Genomic DNA, 12360 nt, shown 5'->3' on the forward strand with positions numbered 1-12360 from the left:
TGAGCTGACCATGGAGGGTCTGCTGACCTGCCAGAGCTCAGTAGTGAGAGGGGTGAGTAGGAAGGAAGGAGGATGAGGAAGAGAGACCACCCTGTGTATGAGCAGCAGTGAAACCTTGGGTCAGCTCAGCCTGAAACTCCCCTCCAAACTGAGATTTTCAGATCTATTTAATTGGAATTTTAAATCCAATCTCTGGACATGGAGATATCCCCTGGACCCAGAGCAGTTCCCTGGACAAGGAGCTATCACCCAGACACAGAGCTGTTCCCTGGACACAGAGCTGTCCCCAAGACCTAAAGCTGTCCCCTGGACCCAGAGTTGTCCCCAGGACACAGAGCTGTCCCCAGCACACAGAGCTGTCCCCAGGACACAGAGCCGTCCCCAGGACCCAGAGCTGTCCCCAGGACCCAGAGTTGTCCCCAGGACACAGAGCTGTCCCCAGGACACGGAGTTGTCCCCAGGACACAGAGTTGTCCCCAGGACACAGAGCTGTCCCCAGCACACAGAGTTGTCCCCAGGACCCAGAGCCGTCCCCAGGACCCAGAGCTGTCCCCAGGACCCAGAGTTGTCCCCAGGACACAGAGCTGTCCCCAGGACACGGAGTTGTCCCCAAGACCTAAAGCTGTCCCCAGGTCACAGAGCTGTCCCCAGGACCTAAAGCTGTCCCCAGCACACAGAGCTGTCCCCAGGACACAGAGCTGTCCCCAAGACCTAAAGCTGTCCCCAAGACCTAAAGCTGTCCCCAGGCCACAGAGCTGTCCCCAGGACCCAGAGCTGTCCCCAGGACACAGAGCTGTCCCCAGCACACAGAGTTGTCCCCAGGACCCAGAGCTGTCCCCAGGCCACAGAGCTGTCCCCAGGACCCAGAGCTGTCCCCAGGACACAGAGCTGTCCCCAGCACACAGAGTTGTCCCCAGGACCCAGAGCTGTCCCCAGGACACAGAGCTGTCCCCAGGCCACAGAGCTGTCCCCAGGACCCAGAGCTGTCCCCAGCACACAGAGCTGTCCCCAGGACCCAGAGCTGTCCCCAGGACCCAGAGCTGTCCCCAGGACACAGAGCTGTCCCCAGCAGGCAGGAGGTGGCAGCATTGCCTAGCCCAGCAGATCCTGCTCTCCTGCATTGCCAGGCACGGGGCTCTTTCCTGGGCCAGGAGCTCCAGACCTGTTTTTCCAGCTCCTCCAAGGATACGTGACTCCAGCCAAACGCCTCCCAACTGCTCAGATCCCATCCAGAGCAACCATTAAACGCAGCCCCAAAGGAGGCACATCAGCCCTGAGCTGTCTGCAGATCACGGGGGGCACCTGAGGACACGGGGCTCTGCTTTCAGGAATGGGTGTGATGTTCAAAGATACCTCATTTGCCCTTGAAGCTCCAGCCCCCTGAAGGAGTGTGTGATGCATCCCAGATCCCCCACACGAGATCCACAATCCCTGTGAGTGACAAGAGTGCGGATATTCTTGCCTGCACAAATGCTCCCTGACAGAGCCGAGGTGGGAATGAGTTGGAGGCCAGCTCGTTCTCGGAGCATCGTTTTCCTTCTGGTGCATCTGGCTGATTTTGAGTCATTTGCATTTCAATTTTTTTCATCAGAGATAGCTGTAGTAAAACCTTGGATTTAAGCTCCCTGAAACACAAGGGGAACTTGGAAATGATATTTGCCATGCAGGGCATTGCTGAGTGCCAATCTTCCCTCTCCAATCCTCTCGGTCTCTCACTGTGGAGTCATCTGGAGCTCACTGAGTCCACCACAGGAAGAAACTCAGGAAAATCACAGATTTCCCTCCCTGCCTCCCAGCCAGATGGACACAAGCCAGGGCTCTTTTGCACTTGTGCAGGCAGAAAGTGTTTTTACCAAGCTAGAAAGCAACATGGTGAGTTCAAGAAGAGCTTCTTCCACCGTGTGGATGGTGTTCTTTGAGAGAATTCCTCTACCTCACTTTTCTCCAAAGCAATCAGCTATTAAAAAAAATAACCACACGTAGACAGGTCTTAAAATGCATATTTTTATTATTTCCATGGCTTTGGGTGCACCAGGCAAGCTGAGAAGCCGTTTCTGCCTGCCTGCCTTCAAAGCAGACACCCTGAGTAGGCTTTCCTTCTACTTCCATCAGCTACATTACTGGAGGAGCTTTCTCCCTCCTGCAGACTGAATCATTTCCCAAATGTAGCCTTGCACGGCAGAAGACGCCGCTGTGACAGGGAGTGATGATGAGTCACCGGGAATTCACAGTTTGGTGTTCCTGCAAAGGGAAAACTCACAGCGCAGGAGATTTCACTTCTGACAGGCAGCAAGGAACAGCCCCTGGAGCACGAGCTGCTGGGTCAGGGTGACCCTGGCCAGGAGGGAGCCGGCTGTAGGAGCCACGTGAAGATGGAGAGGGCAGGGACAAGGGATGTGGCCGTGACATTGGGTGGTTCTGCTGGCGGTGTCCTTGTCATGGGCTGCTCCTGGATCCTCAGCTGGTGCGACCACCCAGGACCTGCAGGCCCAGGGTGAGGGGCTGAGGGGGAATTGCGGTGCAGGGAAGGGAGATGGAGCCCAGTGTGTGTGCTCAGGAGCGTGGACAGCTCGGGCCCATGATCCCCCCGCGCTGGGGAAAGGAGCTTGTGGATTTCAGAGAATCATACATTTGTTGGGACCTCTGGAGATGGTCCAGTCCTGGCACAGGGGACATGGGAATGTGTCCAGGTGGGTTTGGGATGTCTCCAGAGGCTCCACAACACCCCTGGGCAGCTGTTCCAGGCCTTTGCCACAGTCATGGAAAGAATCAAAACATTCCAGGATCCTTGGGGTTGGAAAAGATCTCCCAGATCATTGAGTCCAACCTGTGACCCATCCCCACCTTGTGACCTGGACCAAAGCACTGAGTGCCCCATCCAGCCTTTCCTTAAACACCTCCACAGAACAAAGTTGTTGTGCATTTATTTATTTACCCACAACCCAGCCCCGTAACGCACACACAGGATGGGGCCTGGGCTTTGAGAAGAGCCTGGGAACAGCACCGGATGTGGGGTGGCATCTCAGTGGTGGCTGATCCAGCTCGCTGTCGCGGTCCCCCCGGTCTCTCGGGGCCCAGAGCTGTGTGGGGAGCGCGGGCACCGCAAAGAAGCCCCCACCAACCCCCCGACCCCCCCCGACCCCCGCCCGCTGCCGCCGCCTGCCCCTTTAAGAGCGAGTGAGGGCACGTCCGCTCTCCCCGCCCTCTTCCGCCCGGACTGGCGGAATGGCGCTGTACGCATGCGCGCTCCCGCGGAGCACCCAATCACCGCCCCCAGCCGGAGGGCGGGGCGCCGATTGAGGGCGGTGATTGGTGCAGAGCCGCAAGGGGGGCGTGGTTTTCTCGGCAGCGCCCCTCCCCGCTCCCAGCGCGCCCCGCGCGGTGAAGAAGCGGCGGCCGCGCGCCGGGGGCATTTTGTGTCGGCGGCGGCGGCTCAGGCACAAGATGGCGGCGGCGGCCGAGTGAGCGGCCGGCGGCCGCCGCGACCCCGCGAGTCCCCCCCCCTTCCCCTCCCTGCTCTCACAAGCACCTCGGGGGTCGCTTCTCCTGTTTCCGGAGCGCGCCGAGAGCCGGGGAGCGGCGCAGAGCCGCGCACGGGGGGCGCCCGCCCGAGGGCCCCGGCTGGAGCTGAGCGCGGGGATCGTTCTTGGCTGCGCCGCTCTCCCCCCTCCAGCCCCTTTCCCCTTCTCGGGGGCGGCCGTAGAGCCCTCGTTGTCTCGCCGAGCCGGCCGGGAGGGCCCGAGAGCCGCCCCTCGCCATGGCGAGCAGCAGCGGCTCCAAGGCCGAGTTCATTGTCGGAGGCAAATACAAGCTGGTGCGGAAGATCGGGTCGGGCTCCTTCGGGGACATCTATTTGGCGATCAACATCACCAACGGGGAGGTAAGGGCCGCTCGCATTCCCCCCTCTGCTCCCCGGGGGGAGCCGGGCACCAGCCATCGCCACTCCGCGCCCCACCTGTCCCCGGCTGTGCCCTCCGTGTCCCCGGGGTGGGCTCTTCCTTCCCCCCCAGCCTCTTCCTTTCCTCCTCTTTCCCCTCTACGAGAGGCTTCATTCCCCCTTTTCCCCCGAGGGTATTTTTCCCCCTTCCCCACCGAGGGGCTTCCTCGCTGCTCCTTCCACAGCAGAGCCCTGGCTCCCTCACCCAGCACTTGGGAGAGGAGAAAAGAGGCGAAAACCATTGTGGGAAAAGATACTTAAACATATTTGTGTTTTGTGAGCGGCCAAAGTCGTCGTCCCTCGCCCGCCATTCATCTCCTCCTCTGCCTCAGCTGGGGAACACTTTGTATCTCGTTTCATCAACACTAATAGAAACAAAGAAGATCCCCCTGTTTTTCCAGCTTTTCCTTTGGGTATTTTTTTTTTCTTTTCTTCCTCCCCCTCACGGCTATGAGCTGTAAAGAAGAAACACCCACGTATGTTCTTCCTCACTTAAGTGGTTCTGAAGACTCCACATCTCTAGCTCAAATGCATGACCCGGGATGGATATTTATGTACGAATCACCGCGATGTGGATTTTATTGGAAGATACGGGAAAAAAAAAAAAAAAAAATTAATAAAAAAAAAGCGACACGTCGAGCTGGGAAATAAATAAATATATACCCGAAAGCTTTTGCATCAGGGGTGTGTGGGGGATGTGGAAGTGCTGTACCCCTTAAAGCTCGGTGCTTGGTGGACTCTGTGCCCTGACTCGTTGTTCCCTCTCCCTGCAGGAAGTTGCTGTGAAGTTGGAGTCTCAGAAGGCTCGGCACCCCCAGCTGCTCTATGAAAGCAAACTGTACAAGATCCTGCAGGGAGGAGTTGGCATCCCACATATACGGTAGGAATCAGCCCTGCGTGCCATTGGTGTTTCTGTATGGCTGGCAGGACTTCTTTTTTTTTGTCACGCTTATTACTGTATATTGGCCGTTGATTTATACATGTTAGTGTGAGGCAGGGCACTACCGTGGAAAGCAATTTATCCTTGCAGGATTGGGGCTGCTAAGGGGGGAAATGCTCCATTCCAGGCTCTCCAACTCGCTGGGTTCCTCTGGCAGACATGCTGTCTTTATAGAGAGCGAGACACCCAGCGAGAAATTCTTGTGGCCATTAGAACAAAGTGTGAGGAGGCTGTTTCTCTGAGAGTTGGGAGAGTTGGGAGCCGGCCCTGGAAATGGCTGCTTTCTTTTGTTGCCTCTCTCTCTCTCTCTCTTTTTTTTTTTTTTTTTTTTTTTTTTTCAACATGTCTTCCTGCTCCGCTCAGAAAATGGCGGCTGGACGTGATTAACCCTCCCCCTTCTCCTGGTGGGACAAGGGACGTGCTCGGGCTTGTGCCTTTTTCCTTTCATAGTTAAGAGCCGCCAGGCTTGAGACTGCAGAGAACCTGGAGCAGGAATGAAATGGCAGCAGCTCCTTTCTGCTGCCCGCAACAGATGCGTCACCAGGCTTTCGGTACGGGATGAATCCCTCCCAATTCCTCATTATGCGGCTCCTTGCTTCGTATTCCAACTGAAACTTTCGGCAGGGTTTCAGAATTTCTTGATCTGGAAGAAAATCGCTGGTGCAGGACTTCTGGAGAGGTTATTTCCTCATGGGATTATCCAGGTGTTACCCTGGGGTAGTGCCCAGCTCTGGAATCTGGGCATCAAAGAGTTACATGAAACTTCAGTTTTCTCCAGCGAGACTTTTTACATGTTGTTCCTTTTTTTGAAACTTTGTTAATAATTGTTTTAAAAGTTAGTATATTTTTTTCCTTGCTACAATGGCATAAAGGATTTTTGTTCCTTGAGCTGCACAAACTTACCAGTTTAGGTTCTGTGTCAAACTATGGATTCCATTGAATTTAACCCTTCCTGACTTTGTACAGGCTCAGTACTGACATTTAGGGTCTGTGTTAAAGTTCTCATGATGACTCGGCCAAGATTCTGTATTAATTTGGACAAAGCCAAGTATAAATCTGCATTTCTGAGGTTAATAGCTCCCTCCTCCCTCCCCTCAAACACAACTGGCTCTGATCCTGAATGTGAGCTGGAGGAGACAGTGTTCTGGCCATCTGTCCTCATTCACTCCGGCCTTTTGCAGGGATACAATCAACATACCTGAATTAAATACTTGCAGCTTCAACAGAATTGCTGGTGTGCAAACAGATGCAGTCTTTCTTTGAGAATACAGTTTCCTTCTTTTCTCAAATGTGCCTGCCTTTATTTCACAACTGAAGCAATAGGAGTTGCATTTTGGAAAGCTTTCATGGTATCGTTGCATGCTAAAACAGGGATAACTGGGAAAACAGCCAGAGCAAGCAGATATCAGGTGTTTCATCACAGAACTGGAAAAGCAGGCATTCTTGAACTACTTTTTTGAAAAGTAAATAAGTGAGTGGTGCTATAATGAGGCCCCAGTTGCAAATTTTTGTCTTTTCCACTGAGATACTGTTTAATTTCTTGTATTTGGTTAAAATGCCCTGGGAGATACTGATGATAACCTTGCATGTTGACAAACCTGCCTCTGGCTTCAACTACAACTTTCCTCTGTATTTGATGTTCTTTTACCCCCTAAAAATATACAAGGTTATAAAAAATTGAGAATAGACAAATGAGGCAATGCTCAGCACATTCACAGACTCACTGTGCTAAAGGTGTGTGATTGTTGGATAATGTCAGTCAGTCTTTTCAGGTTCTCAAAATGTTCATCTTTTAGTATTTTTCTAGAAAAGTGTCCTTTTGGAAATAGTCTTTCTAGAGGCAGCATTAATTGTAAATCTATTTTTATGTGCCAGATGCTCCTTGAGAGGTTTCTCTGATATTGGTTCGATGATGCTTGAGAAAACCTAAACCAGCATTCTTAGGTTTATTTTCTTTTAAGAGGAAGCTAAGTAGGGAACCAGCACAGTTCTTGTGACAAATATTGAAATGTTCTGTGTTTAGTAGAAGCAGAATCCATGGTGCTCTGAATCCAAGTCAATACTTAGGTCACTTTGCATGTGTCATTGATAACCCATGTGCCACCATTGTGTTATAATAATATGCTGTCACATTGGAATAAGCTGTTCCTGGCTCAGTGTATTCACAAGGATGAATCAAGCTGAAAGAAAGTCAATACATTTGGTAAAATTTCTGTAATGTGACACCTTTAAACAACAGCAGCACAAGAATTTGATAGGAAGTGAAGGAATCATGCCAAGATTTCCCCATTGCCATGCTTTATAAAACTCAGTCCACATCTTGGACACATCAACACGAAAATTTGTGTTCCTCATTAGGAGTGAGGGACTTTTCCTCTATTTTTCACCTACTTAAGTGATGCACTGGCCAAGATCAACTTCCTGGAAGTTGCATGATGTGACTTTGCCTCACTCAAGTGGTCTCTGCTGTGGCTCTGTGACTCAGAGCTGAGATAATAAATGAGGTCTGGATTGCTCATTCACTGGGACTTCTGTCTAAAGCTGAGTTCTGCCTTTAGATGTGATAGCAATTTAGGATTACAGGAACACGTATCTAGAGGGTCACTGGAGTTACCTAGAACCAAGAAATTCTTCTTAAAGCCTTAAAGGTTAATTTGAGGGACTTTCTGCTCATTGCAAGAAACTAATGAGCAAAAATGTCAGTTTTGGGGTTAAGAGTTTAATGTTTCTGTGGGGTCAGCAGTGAGCCTTCACCTGTTGTGGAGGTTGAGCAAGGGGCCTTGGTGCTTGATTCTGCTGAAATAGAACATGCTGTTTGCACAGAAAATAGCAAAAAATGAGCTTGGCGTGAATGAATTGGAAATTTTATCCTCTGGATATTTTTAACTCTTTTAGATCTCTAAATTTGCTGCTTATTTTTTCCTGGAAGAGTAGCAAAGTTTCCAAAATTAACCCAAAAGTTTCACAAAACCTTCATTAATACTCCAAAAAAACTTTGAAGCTGTGTTTTATTCTTGATGTCCAAATTTTGCTTAATAATTACCTTATTTTTTTTTCCCAAAAGGCTGTTGAACCAAACTTAACATTGTGACAGTCTGCTGTGCCTTTAGGACACAATGGCCAGGCCCCAGCATTCTGCTGGGCTTATTCTCATTGTTCCCTCTCATCAGCTGCCCTTTGCTTTTTTTCCTTTCTTTTTCAGTGACAAAGCATTTTGAGCTGTAATCTCGTTAACTGGGCACTGATCCTATTAGTTGGGGCTATCCACCTTTATTCCCCAATTCCTGGTGCTGCCTTGGAGGGATGCAGCAGAGTGTGTTTGATTTTTGGGTGTTTGTCCACAGTGTAACTCTGATAAAGCTTTATTTACAAAAGCAATTATTCAAATTACCTGGGACAGCCACTCTTCATTTTTTTGCCATTTATGGTGTTCATCAACTATTGGTTGTATCCTTGGTGAAGATCATCTATTTGTAAGTTTAAAAACAAAAAGTTACTGACTCAGTGGTTTTTATTTTTTTGGGGTTTTTTTTTTTTTTTTTTTGCAAAGTTTTCTTGCAAACTGAACAAGTCAATCTGTACATTTCTGCATTTTTCAATGCAGTACTTGCAAATAATTTGGTATTGAGAAATTCTCTATTGAGTATAGTTTTCTGGAAAAAAACAATAAAATTATGTACAGTGTTTGTGCTTCTGTTTTATTACTGCCATGTTATGTTGCTGGATAATTATTAACAACAGAATCTGCCCTTATGCATCTTCATTAAATATTACCTGTAATGGAAAAACGTGGTCAAGGTTGGTAATCTTGAGTTATCACAGTTTGCCTTAAGCACTTGAAACATTGATTATTTTTTTTTTAAGCAGTGCTTAAAAAGCTGTAAACACACCTCTCAAACACCTTCATTTTTAACTGCTTTCTCAGTAACTTCCTGCAGCATAAAACCCCCAACCAACCACCAAAAAAACCCTAAACCACCATGAGAAAAGCAGAAAAACACCCATAAAAACCCACAAGAAGCCCCACTCCCCCTGAAAAAAAGTTTCTATCAATAAATCCTACTATTAATTAACTTTGTTATTAGTTAATCTGCATATTGAAGGGTAGAGCCATCTGATAGGTAACCTAAAGCCTCTTCTTGTGCCTCTAAATAAAATGGAAGATAATATTTTAAAATAATACCTATGGTTTCTTTATTAAGAAAATAAATATATTTAAATAAAATTGATTTCCTGGTTTCCACTAATCTAAATTCTTGTCTGAATTGGTGGACTCTGTCAAAGCATCCAAGAAAGACCACAGTTTGAATTTTCTTCTCCCTGCCTTTACTCAGGTTTTGGAGTTTGAGGTCAGTGTTACTCTTGTTTGAAGCCTATGAGCAGAGCTAATATTAAAATATCCATTTCCTCAGTGATGTTTGCTGTCCCCAGTGTTGATTAATGGTTCACCTTCTCACTGAACTGCAACTCCTGACTTTTGCAGGGGAAACTCAACTCCTGCCTTCCTCCCAGGTGTTAATGAGGTTGATTAAACAGCTCAGCAGAACAGGGAATGAGCTGCGTGTTTGCAACATCACCCTGGGCAGATGAAAGCACCTCCTTGCCGAGGGGATGAGTTGTGCTGGCATTCTTGGTGTATTGCTCTCAGAACTGTACAAAAAGTGATCCAGAATTTTATTTATAGAGTGGAGCCAACTCCATAGCGTAGGGTGTTCATGGCTGTTTCTTTATTTAGTACTTGGGTGGCCTAATTCATGCTCTCCATGGCAACTAACGTTAGGTGACATCTGCTAGATATTGCACTTCAGGATTTCAGTCATGCCATATTATGTGAAGTTCATTTATATTACTCTTAGCTGGCTAACAGTTAAGTGCTTTTCCAGTTTCAGGGGAGATAAAGCAGAAATATAAAATAGTGTCAATTAGAAATGAATCTGCAATAATCACCTTTCTCTTACGTGTTGCTTCAGTGTGTGTAAGACTCAGTGCATTTGTACAGGCATAATTCACTTTCCAGTTTGTCTGCACTGTCACTGTTTGTCAGGAGAGGTCTGTGCTGAGAACGTGGGAGCAGAAGGGTCTGAATCAGTCAGGTGCAACATCACAACTTTCTAGGCCAGCAGGGCAGTGCTCATGATTGTTTTGTTGGGCAGAGAGAGCCAGAGAGCTTCTGTGCCTAAAGATAATGCTTGCACCCACAGGCACTCAACTGCCAGTTATTTATCCCCTCATTTTTGTTAATAATCTTTCCCCATCCTCCTGTAGCTATAACAAATAATTGCATGCTTGAGCTGTTTGAGGAAATGGTTGCAGAGGTTACAATGTGCCCTTTTTGGGATTTGGATTTCCTTTCCTGTGTTGGTGACAGGGCTTGCAGCAGTGATCCCAATTCACAGGTTCTGTGTAGAATAGCTGCACTTTTCCTGGTTAGGATAACTTGGTATTTTTCAGGGATATCAGAGCTGTGTAATTACAGGGAGGTCAGTGTTTTCAGTCCCATCATCTGACTGATGCCCAGTTCAGAGACTTTTGTGTAAATGACTTAGGGCTGGCAGGGTTGGAATACAGTTCCAGAGTGTTCACCAGATCAGTTCCATTTGCATTTCTGTGGGATGTCTGAATCCTTTGTGTCCATGAAGCCTTCCAGACTTGCATATTCCCTCATGTGCCTGCTGACTTGTCAAACTTACTAATTAGGTGATCTCAGGTAATTCTGTTGGCAAGTTCTTTCCAGCTTGCTTTTTCACCTTACATTTTTGTTCTAACAGCTTTTTTACCCACTTTAGTTCTTCTGACAATCCCCATTTCTGTCACTAGAACTCTTTCACTTGTTGCTTGAAAACACCCAGGTGCTGGGAAACTTAATTACATAGGATTACACAGAGTAATCATAGGGTCACACACCATAATTTACGAAAAGTGGCAAAAGTTTATGTAATGTCAAAGAAGTTAAAATCACCCTTTTTGTAATGGGAGTATAAGCATTTCTGGAAGTGTAAAGTTTTGAGTTTAAATATTCCAGTGTTGGAAGAATTGTCCTTTCCTGCAGTGAGGCACCAGGAGATGATTTTTGTCTGACAAAAGCACAGCCTCCTGTAGCTCTGTAATTCCAGGTGCCAGAACCCCTGTGGGAATAGTCAGTGATGGAGCTGACAGAAGCCTTTAGTGGAGGATGGCTTACCTGGCAAAGCAGGTGTTGATTGAGGAGAGCTTTTATTAAGTTGGAACAAAATGGCCTTGTCATGGTTTATCTTGTGGTGGGAACAGTTTTTTTTGTGACATTGAGCTCATGTTCTGTTTTTTTGTATAAGCTGTAGGCAAAGCAAGGTGCCTTTATTTCCTTTATGTCTTCTGAATTCTGGGATTTGGGGTTTCTTTACCAGTGGCTTAAAGTTGTCATTTACTAATTAGTAATTTCCTTCATCTTGATGTGAGTTTGTTGGGTTGTTGTTTTGTTTTTAATGTGAATCTTCTTAATCTTTTTATTTATTTCTTACACATTTTGGGTACTTGTGCTGGCTTTGTTACCTCATTGCAGTTATAATAGCCAGTGTAGTGAATGAAACTGCTGGTTATTGACTGGAATTGTGTTTGTGACACAGTGGTGTGTAACTGGGCTGGAATTTCATGGCCTGTTTGTGATTCTGTTAGCCCTTCACCCCCTTCCTCTGCTAGTTTGCCTAGTTCTGTTTGACCCTTTCAAAGGAAGATGTGAAAAAACACTATTAATAACCAAATTAAATGTTTTTCCTAGGTAAAACAAATAAAAAATGGGAACTAAACAAACCAAGCTATTAACAAACACTTCCTCAAACAGTTCTTTTGTCCTTGACATTATTTACAAAACATGCACTTGCTGAAATAGAAATTATTGATTTTTTGAAAGATGCAGCTCTGAAAAGGCAAAAGGATTTAAAGTTTGGTTAGAGTTGACTACAGTGTTTGCCACCAAGTATTAGATATGCATCAAGACTTCACTTCCTTATCTCAAGGTTAGTCGAGAGAATTTTAAAACCCACCCCATGTCAGTTCAAGTAAACATCCACTTGTCACATCCTACCTGCTTTATTGTGTATTATTTAGAAATTAAATGCTTTCAGACCACTGTGTGGTGGGACTTAAATGTTCCCACAGAGCTGAAATACCGAAATCCAAAATGTTAGAAAATTTTTGCTTTGTGTTCTTGCTCTGAAACCACATGATTTGGAAACTTGGTGACGTGGCCAGTCTTGGTTTGTCACACAGACAAGTCACTGAAGTGAAATTAAGGTCACTGTGCTCAGCCTTTAACCATGCTCTGATAGAAAGCTTCATAAAAAATGTTTACTGTATTCTGACTAATTGGGAGAGTTTGATTATGTAGCTTGAAACAGATGAGGGAAGGGAGAGTGATGAAGCATTTTTCTGCCTGGGAGCTTGGGCACACCTTGAAGGTGAAGTAGGTTTGTGACATCTGTGTCAGATGTTTGTGTGACGCTGCCTG

The 12360-nt window shown here is 47.0% G+C and overlaps 1 protein-coding gene across 4 annotated transcripts in view; it reads left to right on the forward strand.

Annotated features, from left to right (window-relative positions):
- Window positions 1–677: 677 nt before the first annotated feature.
- Window positions 678–12360, forward strand: part of CSNK1A1 (casein kinase 1 alpha 1) — a 34932-nt gene continuing 23249 nt past the window's right edge. The window contains exons 1-2 of one of the 4 annotated variants that reach the window (XM_023936294.2): window positions 678–3880; window positions 4711–4817. In XM_023936294.2, coding sequence (XP_023792062.1) covers window positions 3758–3880; window positions 4711–4817 — 230 coding nt within the window. In that variant the 5' untranslated portion in view covers window positions 678–3757. The remainder of the gene's footprint in view (window positions 3881–4710; window positions 4818–12360) is intronic. The other 3 variants (XM_023936292.2, XM_023936295.2, XM_023936296.2) reach the window with 3 other exon arrangements.

This window comes from Cyanistes caeruleus, chromosome 15, assembly GCF_971803275.1.
Source record: "Cyanistes caeruleus chromosome 15, bCyaCae1.hap1.1, whole genome shotgun sequence".
Lineage (NCBI taxonomy): Eukaryota > Metazoa > Chordata > Aves > Passeriformes > Paridae > Cyanistes > Cyanistes caeruleus.